This window comes from Seriola dumerili, unplaced genomic scaffold, assembly GCF_002260705.1.
Source record: "Seriola dumerili isolate Sdu_G_001 unplaced genomic scaffold, Sdu_1.0 BDQW01000003.1, whole genome shotgun sequence".
Classification (NCBI taxonomy): Eukaryota; Metazoa; Chordata; class Actinopteri; order Carangiformes; family Carangidae; genus Seriola; species Seriola dumerili.
In genome coordinates, this window is record NW_019174258.1 from 18,111,136 (window position 1) to 18,132,325 (window position 21,190).

Consider the following 21,190-nt stretch of genomic DNA (forward strand, 5'->3'; position numbering starts at 1 on the left):
GATGTTAACACCCACAACTTTTAGTCATACAAGGTTATGTAAAAACCTTCATACATAAAGTGATTTGCATGATTTTAAACATATTTTTCAGCTCAGCTCAGAGCTCATGTGCAGATAGTACATCAGATTTATTGACAGTAGACTATATTAGCACAGTGTGGTGGTCAAACAAAATTAATTTAGGGCAATCAAATTTATTTAAGGTAAACACAAGAAACTTGTGCTGTAGAAAATGGACCAGACTCAGTGAATAGCTCCCTAAGCTTAACATCCTAAGTTCTATGATAACTATTAATTCAGCTATACAGACTAATGAGCAGTGATAACTAACATGTCTTTGGGTTCATCAGGTGGGAACCTCCTTTCACCAGTGTTTCGTCTAGTTGGTCCCACGACACCTCCAGGAGGCTAGACAGTGATCACTGGCGTCCCAGAGCCAGCAGAACCAAAATAGCGGAGTTGGGCAAAGTTCAGATGAAATCAGTGTTCACAAAATAGAAGAAAGGTAAGGCAGAGAAGCCACGACTTTCATGCAAGAACATTCCCATATTCTTCTCCTGAATCTCTTATTTTTTTTCTCAATGAGGTTTGCTTCTATCAGTGCTCCAAGTCAGATTCAGCGAACTCTCTTAACTGCATGCTTCAGCCTAATGAATACCATGAGGTCATGAGGAGGTGAGTGTTCCTGAGATCATTAGCATAATCCCCATCCTTAAATCACTATAGAGCTCTACCTGTCTACCTCTGTTTGTGGGCAAGTTTCATTCACAAAAATGTTAAAGCAATGTTAAATGTAAATGATGTTAGAGCAAAAAACTGGTCTCGGTAACAGGACGTACTCAGTAGTGTCAGAAATTATATTAGACCAGATATTATATATCTTATATGTATATTATATTGGACCAGAGGAACAATCATGCAGTATTAAGAAAATGCCTCATCACCAGTGCAGCGATGTACTGTGACAGAAATCAGGTGGAAATGATTTGACATGAAGTTAGACATACTTTAATAACAAAGCGATCAATGACTGAAATGGGATATGCTCAAGGGGAGGTGTCATTAATTGATACACTGTTATACAGCATGTTACATGTTATAACAGAAAATGTGACCCGCATAAAGATCTATGAGTAGCTGCTGGACTGAGGCAATGTTTCTAACAGCTACTGAAATGTAGCCTATGACCTGCCAAATCAAAATATGATGATAAAATTATAATATCCAGAAGACCCCTTAAACCTCCCTGTAAATTGGCAAGCCATGATGATAGAATGAACAGAATATTAATTTTGCATTACATTTATTTTCTTTATGTATTTTTTTGATTTGAGTTGATTTTGGTATTATATTTTAATGCCTGTCATCCTGTTGTGGCAGGCAGACTATCTGCACATGAGTTCTTTGACATGTCGTAGTCTGAACTACTACTAGAAGTAGAAATTGGTGAATGCAACAAGTGATTTTAATCATTCATACATGTCAATAAATAAGGATTTTTATGACGTACAAGTGGTTCTTGCTTAAACTGAACTGGCTAATGATAAAAAAAAATTAAAAAAAAAAACAGGTAGATGAATAGATAATATTGCTCAAGCTAAACATGATTAGTAACTCATAGATAGATTATGAGCAGTTGATCGGGGCAGGGGAGGGCAATTTAAGATGACAGCTGTGACATCCTCATCTTTACAGTGTGAGATGAGCCCTTTCCGCAATGTTTTAGAGCTACAGGTGTTCACTCTCTCAGCAGTCACCACAGAAAGGATGTTTTTTGGAAATACATCAACCCAAACGTTTGGTGCTGTAAGAAATCCCATACTTCACCAAACAATATCACCTTACGATAGGGGTGGGCGATATGGCAAAAATATCATATCACGATTTTTTAAAAATAAAGTCACGATTTCGATTTTATCACGATCTTAAATTGGAAAAAGAAAAACAGACAATTTAGACAAAAGAACCTTTCTTAACAGATTTTATTTCAAATAGTCGCAGTTTTGCCTGCATGTGCAAACAACGTAAAGTTTAAGGTAAACAACAACAACAGTCTGGTTCGTCGTGTTACCACCCGACGTGCGAACGGTTTCTGTGCAAACTTTGCAAATTACATTTGCTTGCGCTTGATCAATTGCGGAAAATCCAAACCAATTCCATATAATGGAGGTGGAATTTTTTTTATGATGCGACCAACTCCAAACGGAGTTGGTCGCATCAGCATAGAACTGCAATTTATAGAATGTGCCCTAGACGATCCCACGATCTCTGCAGTTTGAAAGATCGTCTTCACGTTGTAATCCTTCACGATCTAATATCGTCATATCGCCCACCCCTACCTTACGAGCATGATGGGATACTGAAAACACATATTAAAAGAGATCAACAATTATAGTTACATTACCTGAGCTCCTTTCATGATCTTCTTTGCCTTTGCATTGAGGTAGAAATCTCCCCACAGGGTTCTGAGCAGCACCTCTGCTTTAATACCCATCCTCTGGCTGTAGATGTGGGCAAACTGCTGGATGCTAGAAAACACAAAATCATAAATGTAAATACATTTTTATTCAGGTTACTGACAACAGAAAAGCATACTCCAGGAATTAGCTTTTTTGTTTTAACTGGCCTTATTAGCAGCTTTGAGTTCAGTGGAGCTGAACAGAATAAACATCACTCTGCTCTAGTCTGGACCTCAGCTTCCTCCCCATTGGCTACACACAAGTGCGAGTTCAGAGGTGGGGAAAACTTGCTGTCACCGCTGGGACTTAATTGGTTTATTTATAGCAAAGAATGATCACAAGGACACAGCTCACCTCAGAACTGGGTCTTCATGTTCTCATCATTGACTGCCATACATCAAACTACCAGTGCAGCAAGGAGATTTTATGTAACTGTGTTAGCATGTAGAACACATGTTGTGAAGTGGCTTCCTCAATTACAAGTAATGAAAGGTTAAGGAGAAGCATTTTATTTTAAAAGTTCTTTACTGGACAAAAGAATGAGGTCCTATCAAACAGGTTGAAGTTCCTCTGATGGTTCTGTAATCATGTTGAGGGTCATATGGTGTCACAGATATTTAATCTAAGTTGACAACACCATCTAGGGGACATCTGAACATCTGTTCAGCTGGGTCTATGGGTGGTATAGGTGTATACAGTTAAATGTATTTTGAGTATTAGTTAAGTTACTAGGTCAGGGTCCAATTCCAGAAGCATGTTAATCATTTTTTTGGCCTGGGGTTAAAAATAGCGGTGGGATACCTTCAATAAATGACCCATTTTCTGGAATACTAACCCACCAAGGTTTCATGTCTGTAGACGAGACTGAGTTCATTTCTTTAAACTCACATTTTTTCAAGAATATAAATAATGTAAGCATGAAAGATTATGGCCCAGGGCCCCTCCACAAGGCCTCAAGAACAGATATAAATACATGGGCTACATGAACACCCACTCACTGCAGTTTATAAAATGCTTTAGTGCTTCTTATTATTAGATAAACTAGAATGTAATCAAATTAACACAGATGAATTTTTCCTTTTATTTGAAGTGACTTCAATTTTGTTTTGTCTTTTTTATTTGCTTCCATATGTGCTGACAAGTAAAGGGACAACACAATAATGAGAAGCACAGTTCTACTGAATGCTAATTCAGTGTTTACACACTTAAAGCAGGAAACATCCAAACACTAGCTTCATTTAAAATAAGCTTAAAACATTTTGATATAATTTAGCTTTTTATTAGTTTTGTGCATATTATATGGTTGTTAATGTGCATTGGTCTTTATTTTGTAACTCTTTCTCTACTTTTTGTACAATATTGTGCTACACAAATAAACGTCAACTTGATTTTGTTGGGACTGGACTGGACTAACATTCAGATATTGTTCACACACTCTCAATGGAACTGTGATGATATAATACTGTGTTGTTGCTCTCCAAAATTCTTTTTGATTTCAAGCAAATTACAAATAAAAACTGATCAAAATAATTTATGTGTTTTTCCGACTACTTTGTTGGTTTACAATCTGAACAGCAAACACTTAAATGCCTAATCTATATTTCTGACCAGTGAGATAAATGGGGCAAAATAAGTAAATCACTTTCCTCTGAATGATGAGGAGAGTAAACTCAGTGATGCTTGTTAATGAATAAATCTGCTTCATTTAGCACTTTGTTGGAAAGAACTCATATAATGACTGAAACTGAAACATTTCCTGACTGAACCATCAGCAGCTTCCAGTGAAATTGCCTTTGAAGTATTAAAGCTCTCTAAATCTAAAGACCTTTTCTCCCTCCGAGCCTCACACACCACTGATGTCATCAACGCAGGTTTAGAGGAGAGCAGCCTCACCTGAAGCCCCATCCATCTATGGCGCTGGCAAAGACTACATTCCCTTGGTCAGGAGAGAAGTAGAGGTGGGAGTCGTCTGCCTCCTCCAGCCCAGCACTCCAGTCATAAACCTGATCACCAGTCAACGTCTCGCCCTCTTTCTCCTCCTCCTTCTCCTTCTCTGCTCGCTCCTCCAGCACTTTGGATGTGAACAAAGTTCCTGTCACTGCATTCACCTACAGGGAGCAACATGCACACCAGTGCTTAGTTACAGTGGTCTACAAAAGTACAAGTACAACACAGTACATCTTCACTAACAGTGGCCTTTGCAACACAACAGTGGCTGAGAGTGTTGGAGAAGACTGTGGCCTGTGTCAGGTGAGACTTGGACCCCTCACCTGTTCCAGGATTTTCTGCAGGTGGGTATAGGCTTCCTGAGACGTGAGTTTCAGCTCTGTTATGAGTCGGTCTATCTTATTGATGACCAGAACAGGCCTGATGTTCTCCAGCCACGCCTGACGCAACACAGCCTGGGTCTACATAAAATGCAAACATGATAATAAATATGATACAGTTAGAAAGAATCCACTAAAAATAGAGGTTTTATATAGCTGATCAAAACTGTGCAATTCCTTTATCTAATATATCAATAGTTTTTCTTTTTTTATACAGTATATATATATACATTTTAAGTATTCATGGTAAAACAATGTGATGATAGATCAAATCCAAGCATTTTATAATATTCATGAGATTTTTAAAGGTTACTTTAAATTGTTTCAAGTTTGGAAAATGATTCTTTCAATTTTAAATGGATAAAATTGCTGTTTTTACCCATCAATTATGACACCCATGAGGACAAAGTGAAAACATGTTAAAATTCATTAAAAATCTAAAACTGAAAACTCTCAGGGTGAGGTTTGGAAACCAGTTTTAAAGCTCAGAGTTTTCCCAGGACAACAGTGGCCTCATTCACAGTGAAATGGAAGAAGTGTGAAACCACCAGGACTGATGCTGCTGCTTCTCGCCAGCAGGGACAGAGAGACTGATCACAATTGAGGGAAGAATGAATGCAGCCAAATGCAGATGTCCTTGAAGAAAACCTGCTCCAGAGTGCACATGACCTCAGACTGGGGCAAGGGTTTGTCTTTTAGCTCCACGATGACCTGAAGCAAACAGCCAAGCCACAACACTGAGTGTCTTCAGGACCGGTCTCTCACTGCCCTCGAGTGTTCCAGCTTAAGTCCAGACTTAAACCCAATAGGACATTTGTGGAAAGACATGAAGATGGCCGTTCACACATTTCCCATCCAACCTGACTGAGCCTGAGAGGATCTGCCCTGATCCAGGTGTGTAATGCTTGTAGAGACTCACCAAGAAGACTTGAAGCTGTAGTGCTGCTAAAGGGATTTCTACAAAGTCAGTGAGTTCAGGGTCTGAAGACTTTTGTAACAGATTTAATAAATTTGCAAAACATGTTTTCACTTTGTCATTATGGGTTATTGAGTGGGGACTGATTTTTATTTTCTATTAACAATTGAATTCACAACAGTGTGTAAAAGTGAAGGGGCCTGAAGGGGTCTTAACCTCATACTGCCATACAGACTGCAGACTTGGCATCTTCATGAGAGAATGTGGATCTACGGTAAATAAAATGACTCTACCTTATAAACCAACAGCTTACAGAATGATACAGTAAGTCAACACATATTTACCTGTGGACACACTCCCTCCACAGCATCAACAACTACAATGGCACCGTCACACAACCTGACTGCAGTGGAGACCTCAGAGGAGAAGTCGACATGACCAGGAGAGTCTATCAGATTGAGTAAGTACTCCTGATCTCCTGAGGAGATGAGAAGCACAAAAAAAGTTTGAGTCCTTTCATCAAATATGTTTTCTTTTGACTGCAGAGAATTGATCTGCTTTGAATTGACAGTAAAGTCAAACTCCAGAGGTCTATTCCAGACAGCAGATTTAACAAAAGTTGAGGAACCCTGAGGTGGGAAACTGAGTTTTCGGTTCCCGAACAGCTGATCTGAGTTAGTTCAATCAACTCTGGGTATGTTCACTCACAGTTAGACACGTGCATGAGGAATATAAAAAGCCATCAATGGAGCTCTGAATCAACAGGTAACGAAAGAGCAGAGCCTCCATTTTCATCCAGTGGAGCCAGAAACATTAATGTGACTATCTTTAAAAAAACAACAGCAGCAGTGAAAGAGTCGGAGCTGGAGAAAAGAGTCAGTTAGTTCAAACTAACATTTTACTCAGCATCATCCACATTATTTAAAAAAAACTTATTTTCTTAAGGGATGCAAAGGGCTGGAATCTACTGTTTGTTAGACTAAATGTTTAAATATATTTATTCACCTGTGAAGTGAGGGGGACAAAGTGAAAATAAAATATAAATTGAACAGATCAGACGTATCAGATCAGAAGTTTATTGATTGTAACCTCAGATTCTGACCAAACAGCTTCATGATTTTGGTGATTTTCAGTTGAAAAAGCATCAAGGTTAAAGTTGAGTGTAAATTCCGATATCTACATTTAAAAATCTTGCTTAATAGCATCAATGATTATATTTCCACATGTAGTACATTTATATACAGTAACTGAAATGCTGTTAAACAGCTTTAGACTATATTCAAAAACTCACTTTTAAACTACATTTAGTCCAGTTTAAAAACTGGACTAAATGTAGTTTAAAAGTGTTAGTCTTTTCAGCTGCACTACTATCATCCTCACTCAGAAATATCACATCATCTACAGCATGATCTGACAGCTATGATCATCATCAGTGTGACCAATCACAACATGAGAAATAATTCTTCATTGATCAGAGTCTGTGTCTAAAGCTTCACACAATTTTTTTTCTTAAATTTACAGTAATGAATGCATAGTAAATGTTTCATTGCAGAGGAGGGATTGAAAATCTGACAGACATTAGTTACCCAAAAATGGAGGCTTCATCCTCAGATTGGATTATAACAGACTCTGGACATTAATAATCTTCTTCCAACATAAATTTCATTAAATGAATGTCTCCGATCTGCACTTTGATACAGACAGTATGAAAGAGGAAATGACGTGTCTTGTCAGAAGCTTCTTAAATCGCAGTAGGAGGGGCGTAGAAAGACAGAAACTCAGGGTTTGTTGAAGAAAACCTGCCAGTGAGCAGGTCAGCTCCCAGAATTTCCCTCATCTCAGGGTTAAGAAATTCAGAGTTTTAACTAAACCCACTTTCTGGAATAGACCCCAGCTCAGTAACAATGGAGCTCAGATGAGGCAACTAATTATTTTCATGAATTTGTTTTTGTTGGTTCAATTTTTGATATATGTATTCCAAAAATAAACAGTAGCACGCAAGGCTTTGTAGATAAAGAAAAATATGTACTACTATGCATATTAAAGGACAGCCATCAACCAAGGTTCATAGGTGATTCACAGATGCTGTAATATAAACAACATTAAATTCACCACTTGTTTGTTTGTTTTTATTTGTTTGTTTTAGACTGGAAATATTGATATCTTACATTTCCTGTGTTACCACAATCACTACTGCTCTCTGCGCCAAAATAACAAATACACATCTAAAAGTCACAATACAAAACCAGAACACAAGAGCAAATCACCACAGAATTAGTCCTGGAGTCTAGTTAAGAGTATAGAGTGACAACAGTGAGAAATATTAGTGGCTTTTACTTCAGACCAAAGTGGCCTTACCATTTCTGTAGTGCAGAGAGATGGCACTGGACTTCATGGTGATTCCTCTGATCTGTTCATCCTCTCTGCTGTCAAGGTACCTCAGCTGGAAGAGTAACACATCAACTGAAACTGGAATCCAGCACGTGAAGCATGTGAAGGTCTTACAGCATGATGGGGTAGAAAAAGTCACTTACCTTCCCAGCCAGTCGACTGGATATGATACCATTACTTGCCACTAAGCAGTCAGCCAAAGTAGTTTTGCCTGTAAAGATGCAGGTGGTTCAGCTTATAACACGAACGTTTTGACGGACACGAAAACCAAAAGATGTTACCATGGATATTTAATTTTTTCTTTATTCAAATTGAGCTATTTCTGCACACAAGCTGGTAAGAATCATGTCGACTAAATTCTACTTGGAATTTGGTTTGCCTCACATGCACAATAAAGATGTTTAATATTGGCATGTGAACTCACCATGGTCAACGTGTGCCAGGATGCACAGGTTTCTGATGTTTGAGGGGTTTCTCTGCAGTTCAATGATCTTATCCAGGCTGGTGTGTCCCATGGCGAACACTTTCAACTAATGACGACACTAAACGTGCGAATGATCGCTAACGGGACCTGCTTTAAAAGAGTAGTTTGTCTCTGCTAATGATGTAGCAGGTGAAGTCTGGCTGTAACTGTGAACTAGCGTTGGCACAGCACTGTAAATTCAGCGGTTTTAAAACGTGAACATTGTAAACTACACAGTGAGCGCAAAGAGTGAAACTAGACTGGAGCTGAGGAAGACTACTGACCCTGGTTTGTTTGAATATTGAGTGGTGATATGTGCTAACACTGTGGCTAGCTTAACTTGACTCCTCACAGAAAGAGGCCGACCTCGCCCGTGAAGTCTCTACACAACACCGCTGACACGTACTACACAGTTGTGTAGCGTTAAATACAACCGTACTGTGAGAATAAAGTCGTATATCGAAGACATGTGGACATTCTCGTCTCACGTTGTTGTTCCCGGAAGTTAATAAGGCACGTTAACCACGCCCGTTTGCTAACATTGGTGCTGCATTCAGGGAACATGCTAAAAATTACTTTTATCCTGGGACTTCATATTTTACCATGTACCTGTCAGTTTAGTGGAGTATATTTGTGAATATTTCATTAAAAATACCGCTTAATTCAGCTTTAGTAGAACACAGCGATAACTCGATTCAATATCAGCAAAAATTTGAGACTTTCTACTTTTAACAAATTGTGCAATCATTTACAAAAGGTCCTTTTTATATACATAACGCGGAATTCAGCATACTCCCAGTAGAGGGTGACACAGGAGCAGACTTCCACTCCTGTCCCATCCCGCTCCCACAAACATTCCTGTCCCAATCCCATGACAAAATAATAATAATTTAGAAAGAAAACAGTGACCCACAGGATTCCCAAAAAATTTGCCTGTGGTTCCCAGTGATGTGACTTTGTCTGGATACAGAATATTTTCATAAACTAGAAAAACTCATTTCTGAAAAACTAATATTATACATGAACTAATATTATACATGAACTTAAAATTGATCACGGCAGTATGGAAGCATAATGCATTAACTTGAGAAAAAAAAACAGTTTTTCTGAATTGACGAGATTATTGTAGCAATAGAAAATAAGGGATGAACTGGTGAACAAATGATATATAAATATCTTTATAAATGTTTTACGTTTTGCGTTTATTTGACTCCGTAAAAGCATCAACCTATGAGACATTCTTATAGTTTTTCTATTTTTACATAGTGACTTCATTCATGATCAAGACTCAAAAAAGCAGATTCTACCTAACTGTATTAAGTTCACATTATAATCATACATGTGAACTCATACATGAAAAAAACATCATAGTCACAGGCACACAATGTAACTTGCAACCTAAATATAGACACTTTTTTTATTCATATATGAGCTCAGCTTCCCCTAAGATGTCAACAAAATAAGTGGTCAAATATGTACTGTTGTGTGAACATTTCATTGACTAAATATGCGCTAGAACACGTTCATCTTTTGTTCAGAATCAGCTACTTATGACAGGTAACCGACACGACTTCCTTCTCATTCATCCCCGCAGCGCCACAGAGCTTTACACAGTGTAGACGCCGAGCGTCTACTGACTTCAATGGGGAAGCACAGAGTGGGTTGTTCCACTGCAGCGAAACTAGACGGTCATTGGATAAATGCTGGGCTTTGTCCCGCCCATCGGACGCTCAGCGTCTCTGGGGGTCTATGGGGCAGTGGGCTGGCCCGGACGCTCGGCTTCTGCATGATGATTGGATGATCTGTCTGAGGCTGAGTCCCTTTTTGATTGACAGCGAAATGAGCGAATCAGCGATCTTGAAGTATAAGCATCCACCAGAGCATTTTTCAAGTTTTTCATTCTGTTGTTCGGAGTTGATCTGGAGACGTTACTGATCATCAGTGACTTTGTCTTTGTTAAAAACTAGCTTTGTGTTTGGCGACTCTCTTCTGTCACTGCGAATTTACATATAAATAAACAGACACATTTTATGATGTAGGCTGAAAATGAGCTTCCCCTCCTTATAAGACCAGCAGCCACCACTGTCTGACATCAGTCCTCCCTTTCCCTTTCATCTCCCTTGTGCTACAATAAAAAAAAAACCTTTTATTTCATCACTGTTTCAGAGTCTACAGTTAACAGCTGTTAATGCTAATGCTATAGCCGTGTTTCCACTGCAGGAACTTTCCCCAGGAACCAGGAATCGTTTGACAAACTATGCATGTGATGACCGCAGGAACCAGGGTCAGGGGGTAGTACTTTCCAAAGGTTCAGGAACTTTGGGTGGTGTGGTCTGCAGTGCTGAACATTTCTGACTGGTCGAGTACTCGCTGCATTTTATTTCACCCACCACGTTTAAAAGTCCTCAGCGAGCGAGCAAACACATCTTCCACAATGCAAAACAGGCCCGGGAGAAGGTAAAAAAACTGAAACAGGACTTCAGAAAATAAATGACCACTACAACCGGAGTGGCTAGGGTTGCCACCCATCACGTATAATACAGGATCGTCCCGTATTTGAAATTAAATGCTGCGTCCTGTATTGAATGAATATGGGACGCAATTTGTCCCATATTTTCGTTCATGTCATGTCCTCAAAGTGCTGTGAATAATGTAATGTCAAGTAATAATTTTGTATAATCTTTCCGGGGCTTTAGGCCGTGGTGGAAACGCAGACAACAATGGACCACAGGAACCTTTTAGTTCCTGAAGAAAAGTACCCAGAACTTTAAGTCCCGGGTACTTTTTGGTAGAAACTCGGCTATACACTACAAAACACAACATCAAAAAGTAAAGAAAGTTTATTAAAAATAAAATTAGTATTGCATTTAAATGGGTTTATTTAAAAGGTAATTTCAATGACTGCTTATAAAATAAAATATACAACTGTTTAAGTGGTGCATCATTTCTTTAAAAAAGTTTCTTGATTATAATGTTACTGGTTTCCAGTAATGGGAGCCTTGGGAGTCAGAAAACATTTACTTCTGTATTTAAAGTCAACATTCACCCCTGTAGCATCAGTGCTATTGGCAATAAAGTGTGTCAATCCAAAAATCCCAAATCTATTTCCAACTACACTCACACAGGGAACTGCGCCCAAACTCATAGTTATCACACAGGACTAACAAAACATAACTTCCCCGGCCAGTCCTGTCTATCCAGACAGTCAGGAGGGACCTTGAGGTCGAGGATGCAAAGCTCCACACAGGAACAGAGCACTCACTCTCACACACAAAGAAAACAGGTCAATAACATGGCCAGGGCTGTAACATCAACTATTTCATTTTCTTGGCTTTCTGTTAGGGTAACTGTCTCTCTACTGCCGAAGGCATCCTTCAACTTTGCTGTTATTCATTCAATAGTTTCATTGCCATCTAAAAAGCAAATAATCACTGTCCTAGAAGTACTGAGCTTGTCATTCACTATTTCAGCCATATGGATTGAACTGGTGATAAAACAGTTTAAAATTACTTCTATAGGCCTAAATTTATATAATAGGACGAGATCTTAGCAGCAGAGATCATTTGTACATTTAACAAGTAACCTTTGGGAAAGATCTTGCTGGGTACAGGCTGCTAGCTGGTGGAGTTACTGGTAGAGAACGTGGTGCTTTAGTGGAAGCAAAAGTTCAGGGTCGGCACAGGAAGGCAGAAGAAACACTAGCAGTGGGTAGTGCTCTGTTTGCAGGATGTTGACTTTGGGCTGGTTCTCCGTCAACCTCATAATGACCGCAATGTAAAAGATTTAGGGTGCAAAAATGTCCCATAGGCTCAGGCTATACTGCGGTGTTCTCATCATCATAATCAGGTTTATTATCAAATAGGTTTTCACATATGACAATTTGCTTTGGTGTTTTGGTGCATAAAAATAAAACATAGTGAGAATAAAAAATATAGAAATAGAGCAAAAGGAAGTACTGCAGTCCTAAACATCTGTGGATGGGTGGGGGGCAACTGCAGTCAGGAGGTTTTGGTCCTGATGGACAGCAGCCTCCTTCCAGAGGGGACTGAATTAAAACATTTGTGTCCGGGGTGGCAGGGGTTAGCCACAGTCTGTCCTGCTCACCTCAGGGTTCTGGAGGTGTACAGGTCCTGGAGGTGTACAGGTCCTGGAGGTGTACACCTTCTCAGCAGTGAATGAGGAGATGAGGATTTTTTGCAGTCCAGACTAGAAAAACGCATTGCTTGCTACACTATTAATAATCAGTTCATGCTTATTACGTAAATATGCTTGATAAATAAAAAAAATAAACCAAGTGGCCCGGGAGGTTAAAATTCAAAATTGAACTAAACATTAGTATTGCTCATCACTGGAGTAATAATATACAGATGTGATAATAACTGTGAAATTTTTGGGTGATTTTTGGGTGGTTGATGTCTTTAATGTCTTTAATCTTAAATTTTTCCTAAATACTGCATAATGTATTACGGAAATTAAGTCTTAGACTCAATGCTCTATGTTGTGAAAGATAATGCTACAATAGATAGTGTTATCAAATTTTATTTCCCCTTTGGCCCACAACTTTTCAAATTCAAGCTGGTCAACCGCAAAAACCTAGCTTACCTGCCTATGCCCGCCCCACTAAACACAAGAGGAAGTTGAATTCTGGCGGGGCACAACATTAACCCATGTCAACTTGGTGTCTGTCATAAATTCATGTTTGATAATAGAGTAAATGTTTATGCTTCTATAATGGTCATTGAAGAACTGGAGGCCTTACTCACTAATATGCTGATGGAGGTAAGAAAATATGACCATTAAAGATTACATTCAGTTAATTAGCTTTTTCCTCAATAAAAACAGTAGGTCCTAAATTTATTTATTGTTGATTAATTACATACTCTGACCATTTTCAAGTTTAAGTAAAACATTGCCATATAATTACAGTACAATTTGTGAAAAGTATAATGACCACTCTCCTTTAATATTCTTGCAATCTTTTGGATTGTTAAATCCACCTCCAGAATATTTGTTGTCTGGGCTCCACATCAAATAGACACTCTCTGCTCCTCCACTGTTGTGCGCTTTGGTTGTTGGGAAAGGCCATACTGGAGTTTTGTTCTAATTTAAAGATGTGCACTCAACTGGGTGACCTTTGACCTGTGAACAGTTACTGACACTGCCCATTGTGCCATTTCAGTAATATGGAAAAAAGAAGAAAGAAGAAGAGAGATTATATATCACAACTTGTAAAGATAGTCAATATTTGAAAAGCAATGTCATCTAAATATAAAAAGTGACGCTAATGGGTAAGGTTGTCCATACAGGCAGAGATAGACCAGACAAAGAGAGAGAGAGAGCAACAGCGCTCAGTCCAGGCACAGAGACAAAGTGATGACGATGTAAGCAAATCAATAACATTAATAATATGAATTCTATTAATAATCTGCAGACCTGATCTAGATGATGGAGTTATGTGTGTTGTTAACTGTCTCTCCAATTTTATCTACTGCGGTCAGACCAGACCCCTCCTCCAAAAACATGGTTAAGCTAGTTCCCACTTTGGATGGTTGATTTCTACAGCTCAATGCGTCAGTGTTCATCAACACTAAATGATGAACAGATATAGAGGAACACAGCAACTTTTTCTCCCCTCAGAAGCACAGACTGTGCAAGGAGGTGCGTTTGCTTTTCAGTTTGCGCAGTTTGCATTTAATAATATAGTCATTTCAACATATATGATATATTGAATAACATTTATACTGAAAAGTTATGTAGATTATTTAATTGATGGTTGACACACTAATTGGTCTTTCTAGAGTCTATAAACTTGGTGGCTGCATTAGAGAACAGCAGCAATGGTGAGGAGTGGTCCTGAAATATCATAATTGTTTACATATACATAACACATATTGTGTTATTAGTTTGGCAGGCCTCCAGTAATGGAACCTGTAACATTTTTTTACAAACTGCAGATGGCAGGGTTTTCCCAACCATTATAAGGTTTAGGCGCAGCACACAAACCGTTTTGGGCACCACCTAAGCCGAATGAATGTGAAATCATTGTGGAGAGCATTAGAAGAAATGTGTAACTTTTCACAGATGTAATAGCTTTAGTCACCAGTGGACTTATTTAGCAGGTTTTGTCTTTACTTGTTCACACTTGCACATGTTTTTGTATTCTCATGTGTTGTTGTATTCTCTCTCTACTTAGGTGAGCGACATTGTTGCTCTGTGACAGAACCTGCTAGACCACGACAGCACATATTACTTCTGCCAGAAACAGGAAATTAAAATATGAGAACATAATTAAATTAAATTAAAATCATGTGGCTGTATATTTTGTTTATGTATAAGAAATGTGACTGCTGTTTATTGTGATGGTCTCTGCCTAAATGTAGTTGTTGTGGACAGATACTGTGCTTTTGTGTCTTCAAAGGTAACAGACGGTGGTGATCACAGGAGCCAGATTTGGAGCACCTGGGCTGCCCACTCCCAGGGCAGGAGGGCACAAGTTACATCACTCTTCCCTCTCTGTCTCTCACCTGGACTCATCCCTGCCATCATCAGCACATTTTCTTTGTTTGGCTTTTGTTTTCATTCTGCTTCACAACATCCTTCAACTCCTACTCATTGATCTTAGTCACTGATATTAGTGACTGACACACTCCATATTTGTATGTATTTTCCATATTTATTCATTTTATTATGATAAATATTAAGATCAGTCGTCATCAGTTGTGTCCATTCACTAATTTGTCATGGCCAAGGAGCTGGTTTATGACATTATTAACTTAACTGACAAGAGCATGAGCACCATAATCTCTACTGTTCTCTGCTGAGATTTTAGTTGCACTAGAAGAAATGATTTTCATTATGTAAAATAAGACCTTAAAATATTATGTGGTTGGTGAATTCAAAGGCTCTGATGTTTGATGTGAATGTTTACTTAAGCTCCTCTCCTGTACCTGCATATGTTGCACTGCTGCCTCATGATTTGGCTGTTTGGATAACTGCAAGAATAAGCAGGTGTACAGGTGTTCCTAATAAGTGCACTGACTATATTTTTCACTTCTGCAGCAGCTAGTCAAACAGCTTAAATAGTCAAAATAACAAACAAGTATATTTCCCAAAATGTCAGTATTCACGTATAAATATCCCATGACATTGTAAACATGTAAAAATGCTCTATAATGAAGAAATAAAATCATTTGTCCAGTATTGCTTTTTCACTAAAATGTTCAATAAGTACTGAAAATGAGTTACAAAACCAACACATCTACTCCATATTCCACAATACATGAACATGCACACATTTTAAATGTGTGCAAGTTTATTCTGAATTTGGAAACAGTAGTTTCACCAGAATAAAATAAAATTCAAAAAATCCTAACTCAAGGTCCACTTTCTAGAGGAGCTGTGACCAGCTCAATCTGATGAGGAACACAGTGAGATGTGAATGAAAGCCTAAGTTTTTTCTTTTGCAATACACAGATATATTCAGTTTTCAAAACTTTAAGCACTGGACAATAGATATAAACTTCACTCCGTGATGACTGGTAAAAACAAAAACTAGATCCACATTTATGAAGTGATCAATCTGTCTTTAATCCTTTGCATTGTTATCTAAAGCACTTAAATGATTTGTTGTACTACTTCATGTTCCCTCAGTCAAGCTGCAAATCCACAAGCATCATAATGTCACTACGTCAGATAGACTGTATAGTCATCAGGGAGAAACACTGAAGAATGTACTTTACTGAATGGCATTTCACAATGGAGATAGAAAACATTGGAGATTGACCTTAAACATGCAAATGAAACCAGCTGAGTGGGAGCAAACACACCACCCATTATACAAGTGCTTTATATTCTAAGATCTTAAACAGGAGTTAAAAAGACACTTTAACCATGAATAAGTAAGAAAATAGAAGTCTCACACAATCTACATTGCTCAATATATGATATTGCACTTAGAACACAGCATATACAAGACATTTTTACAATGCAGCACATCGGTATAAGAACCAACACAAAGGTAACATGAACAGACCCATCAGTCAAAAACATCGTTGTGCTGGTGCCTCAATGATCTGACTTTTCTTCTCTTGTAATATTGAAATTATTTCACAAACTGTCAGAGATTCAGAGTGTGGTGTTGATGAATCTGTGGATATGAATTCATGCTTCTCTTCTCTCTTCAGTGACATGTGACAATCACGAGCCAGTACCTTCACACAGGTGAATGGTTTTTAAGGACTAAATTCCTCTTTATGTACATAGGTGACTTGACAATGCTATTTTAAATCAAGCACAGGACTTCCACTGCTTGATTTTGTCTACAGGGTTTCACCAGTCCTGTAACCCCACGAATAATGTTTCATCCTGGATACCGCCACTGTACATGGACCTTTAGTTTGTGACCCTAACATCAAACCAACATTTTACCTTTGATTTACCATCTTCCTCTCAATGCCTAATCCAACTTTGGACCATTTTAAATTCTATCCACTGAGCCAACAATTCATTCTAATCTCAATCATTTTCCTCTTGAAATATCTTCTGCACATTTGGATCTCTGACACTCTCTCTGGCCCGGACTTTTAATCCCTCATCCACTGGTCTGCCTTAACCCCAACCATCCAATCCCATCCAGGTCTGCCTGGGATGCCTCATTGTTTCCTGGATTCTCCTTGTTCCATCACTCACTCATCACACTTCTCTACTCCTCTGCCACGTTGAGGCTGAATGGGGGTCCACATGGTGTGTGGACTCTTGAGTGACATAAGCCAACCTGTGCCTTAGGTCCCTATTCCAAAGTCAATTGCCTTGGTTGGGGGGAGCCACTGAGAATCACTACTCCAACCCTTACCGTAACATCTGACATATCTGACATGATCTTTCCCAAACCTCAAGAATTGAAGTTGTCTAACCTTTAAGCATATGTTAACCACATTTTAGTTGCCATAATCACTATCTTTCCCCAACCATAGCCATCCCATGAATGCCACACAGATAGTAAGAATAGCTCATTTTAAAAAATGACGGCACTGAACATCAAAAAATGTTGACACTAAGAAAATGTGGGGATGTGGGGTTCTGAATGCCAACACAACATTTTAGAGTGAAGTCACTAATATTTGGTTTTGTATTGATGTTTTTGTGTCAGTATCTTTATTTACAATTTCCAATGAAGAAAAAGGAGTCAGTGTGTCTACCAAACTTTGAAGCTTGTCAGGATAGAAAAGCCTTTGAAACAGCATCATGGGACTCTGGACCCACACTGAAGAAAATCTATTAGGATTAGCAGCTCTTTAAAGCAAGGTGACAGACAATACCCATTTAATGGTGTGGATAGTCAGGGATAGATTAAAGGATGGTTTTGGTTTATTACAATCACAAACTATTGTGGGTCCAAGTTTTCCAGTTTTGGCCATCAATTCAATCAGTAGTAATAACAGTAGATATTTATTTTTATTCAGTTTCAACTTCAGCAGTTTGGATGACACGGCTGAAGTGATTATAACCTGGATCATTGTCTCACTTCTTGTGTCTCTTGGTTGTATCAGTAATGCTGTTTCCAGATGTCGGTAATTACTTCATTGAGTAGAAAAGATGGTCAAAACTATAACAATTAGACCGATGTTGTAATAACCCAGAATTTCTCTTTAATGATCTCAGATGAATCATTTTACAAAAACACCTTTGAATAATACAAATAAATAAAGAACAGTTTAAAGACAGAAATGTATGACTACAATTTTTCTAGGCTGTTTTTGTGTTGCTGTTGAATGATGAATCTTACATATCAGCTGGGGTTTACACCACTGCCTGATATTTCATAGCTAACAAAGGGCAAACCAATACATCAGTGTAAGTTTGAGGGCAGCGATACAGGTTCTACAATAAGCATTATATTCCTTTGTGGCTGGGCCACCTTTTTAGAACGTCACTGGCAACAAAATATTCTGTTTTTGCAGGAAAGTCCAAAACTTCCATTTGATCCACATCGTGAACATGGATTGGATCCAGATCAGAAAATGAAGCCCCCTCATCCTTCCAGCGTTTTGAGATGCTGTTGAGTTTCCTTTTAGGAAGCCAAAGAACTGGACTACAGCTTGTCCAGTTTACATATGTGCAGTTCTCGAAGCATCCACTCACAGATGACGTCCTCCCAGTCTTTGCTCAGTTGTTGATCTTGTGTCCATCTGTGGTTATAACTGCTCACTGTCACTAGGTGGAGTCAGCATCCTGTGAACATGACCCACAGCATCTCTGTTTATACATATCCAGGTAGCACAGCTTTAGTCTCTTCACCACATTGCAGTACTGGGTGGTGTCCTTGCATTCACCTGCATGGGAATAAAACACCTCATTTATTCACTTAAGAACAACGTAAAATGTCAACAAAAAATAATTGAAGACTATCTGACCTGTAGTTTCCCTTGAAAGAATCTGATATGTAACTACACTTCCTGAAGAAATACAGAGTGTTATTGAGTCAGGTTTTCCTTCTACTACCTTGTCATGAACTGCTCACTTCACCAACCAGGGAGGTGGGGGGTAATTAAATACATTTACTGAAGTACTGTACTTACTTTATCAGGTAATTGTACTTTACTTAAGTTTTTCCACTAATGAGACTTTATACATGTTTTCAAGATGCAAACATTTTAATTTTACATGGCAGATAAGTACACAACATAACTAGAATCCCATCTCACCATATTTCCAGCCAAGTATCAGAAAATATGGTCAAAGAAATGGTCACAGAAATATGACCAGAAGTTGAAGAACTGTGTCATATGAATTTGTGACAGTGACCTTTACCTTTGACCCTTAACCACTAAATTGTAATCAGTTCATCCTTTACTCCAAGTGAATGTTTGTGCAAAAGATGAAGAAATTCCCTCAAGGCGTTACTGAGATATCATGTTCAAGAGAATGAAGGAATAGACAATGAATAAGAAACATGCCTCCGTTTTCAAAATGTCAAGCATTACTAGGCCATATAATTAATGAGTTACTCATTGTATTAATGAAGAGTGCATAAAATCATTAATATCTCAAAAACTGTAAAGGAAACTGATGTCATGTGTCTGGGTTGGGATCTCTTTTTCCTTCTGTGTTTTCTTTGTGTATGTTATTTTGGCCTGGTGTTTCCTTTTCCTTGTCTCTGTCTCCCCTGTCTTGTTTGTTTGCATATGTCCCCGTTGGAGGCGTGGCTCCACCTGGTCACTGCCACACCACGCTGTCTGCCAGTATCTCTAGCCATGCCGCTCACCAGCCATCTTCAGCCAAACTCTGACATCAGTGGCGATTGCTCTAAGACTGCAAGGGAAGCTCAGCTTCCCCTAAGATGTCAACAAAATAAGTGGTCAAATATGTGCTGTTGTGTGTACATTTCATTGACTAAATATGCGCTAGAACATGTTCATCTTTTGTTCAGAATCAGCTACTTATCACAGGTAAATGACACGACTTCCTTCTCATTCATCCCCGCAGCGCCACAGTGCTTTACACAGTGTAGACGCCGAGTGTCTACTGACTTCAATGGGGAAGCACAGAGTGGGTTGTTCCACTGCAGCGAAACTAGACGGTCATTGGATAAATGCTGGGCTTTGTCCCGCCCATCGGACGCTCAGCGTTTCTGGGGGTCTATGGGGCAGTGGGCTGGCCCGGACGCTCGGCTTCTGCATGATGATTGGATGATCTGTCTGAGGCTGAGTCCCTTTTTGATTGACAGCGAAATGAGCGAATCAGCGATCTTGAAGTATAAGCATCTTTTCGAGTTTTCTTTTTCTTTTCGAGCATTTTTCAAGTTTTTCATTCCGTTGTTCAGAGTTGATCTGGAGACGTTACTGATCCTCAGCGACTTTGTTAAAAACGACTAGCGGTGTGTTTGGCGACTCTCTTCTGTCACTCTGCGAATTTACATATAAATAAACTTTAGGCCGTGGTGGAAACGCAGACAACAATGGACCACAGGAACCTTTTAGTTCCTGAAGAAAAGTACCCAGAACTTTAAGTCCCGGGTACTTTTTGGTAGAAACTCGGCTATACACTACAAAACACAACATCAAAAAGTAAAGAAAGTTTATTAAAAATAAAATTAGTATTGAATTTAAATTGGTATATTTAAAAGGTAATTTCAATGACTGCTTATAAAATAAAATATACAACTGTTTAAGTGCTGCATCATTTCTTTAAAAAAGTTTCTTGATTATAATGTCAGATTTCTAAATGTAAAGGAGCGATAAAACTGCCTGCTGATTTTAACAAAGGTCACACACACACTTACTCCCACAGGTGGTGGTGTTGCAGTGCTGCCAGGTGGAGGGCCGTTGGAGCCAGGCACAGTGCTGGTCAGCCAGTATCCTGCCACTCTTGCGGTGAACACAGTCCACCCTGCGTGACTGAAAGCCACTCCCACAGACTACGGTGCATGCCCGCCACACACCAGGACGCCACTGGACATCACAGAGGTCTGAGGAACAGTTACGTACTGAAAAAGGCCTGAAAGAGAGTTGTTGTTGTTTGTCTTCAGTGTTACACATTTATTGCTGTAGCTGTTTTGCACAGGGACCTGTTTCACACAGCAGATTTATTCAGGTTTAACTATAGTAAATCACCATGGTATATGCTAGCCTTCTAT

The 21,190-nt window shown here is 38.9% G+C and overlaps 2 protein-coding genes across 3 annotated transcripts in view; both read right to left on the minus strand.

Annotated features, from left to right (window-relative positions):
- Positions 1–9,045, minus strand: part of efl1 (elongation factor like GTPase 1) — a 117,063-nt gene extending 108,018 nt beyond the window's left edge. Inside the window, exons 1-7 of one of the 2 annotated variants that reach the window (XM_022741183.1) lie at positions 8,518–9,045; positions 8,237–8,304; positions 8,061–8,145; positions 6,047–6,180; positions 4,730–4,867; positions 4,353–4,567; positions 2,405–2,528 (exon numbers count right to left, since the gene is read on the minus strand). In XM_022741183.1, coding sequence (XP_022596904.1) covers positions 2,405–2,528; positions 4,353–4,567; positions 4,730–4,867; positions 6,047–6,180; positions 8,061–8,145; positions 8,237–8,304; positions 8,518–8,608 — 855 coding nt within the window. In that variant the 5' untranslated portion in view covers positions 8,609–9,045. The remainder of the gene's footprint in view (positions 1–2,404; positions 2,529–4,352; positions 4,568–4,729; positions 4,868–6,046; positions 6,181–8,060; positions 8,146–8,236; positions 8,305–8,517) is intronic. The other variant, XM_022741190.1, reaches the window with a different exon arrangement.
- Positions 9,046–17,955: 8,910 nt separating this feature from the next.
- Positions 17,956–21,190, minus strand: part of LOC111219565 (ADAMTS-like protein 1) — a 30,769-nt gene continuing 27,534 nt past the window's right edge. Inside the window, exons 13-14 of the mRNA XM_022742288.1 lie at positions 20,837–21,051; positions 17,956–18,887 (exon numbers count right to left, since the gene is read on the minus strand). Coding sequence (XP_022598009.1) covers positions 18,769–18,887; positions 20,837–21,051 — 334 coding nt within the window. The 3' untranslated portion in view covers positions 17,956–18,768. The remainder of the gene's footprint in view (positions 18,888–20,836; positions 21,052–21,190) is intronic.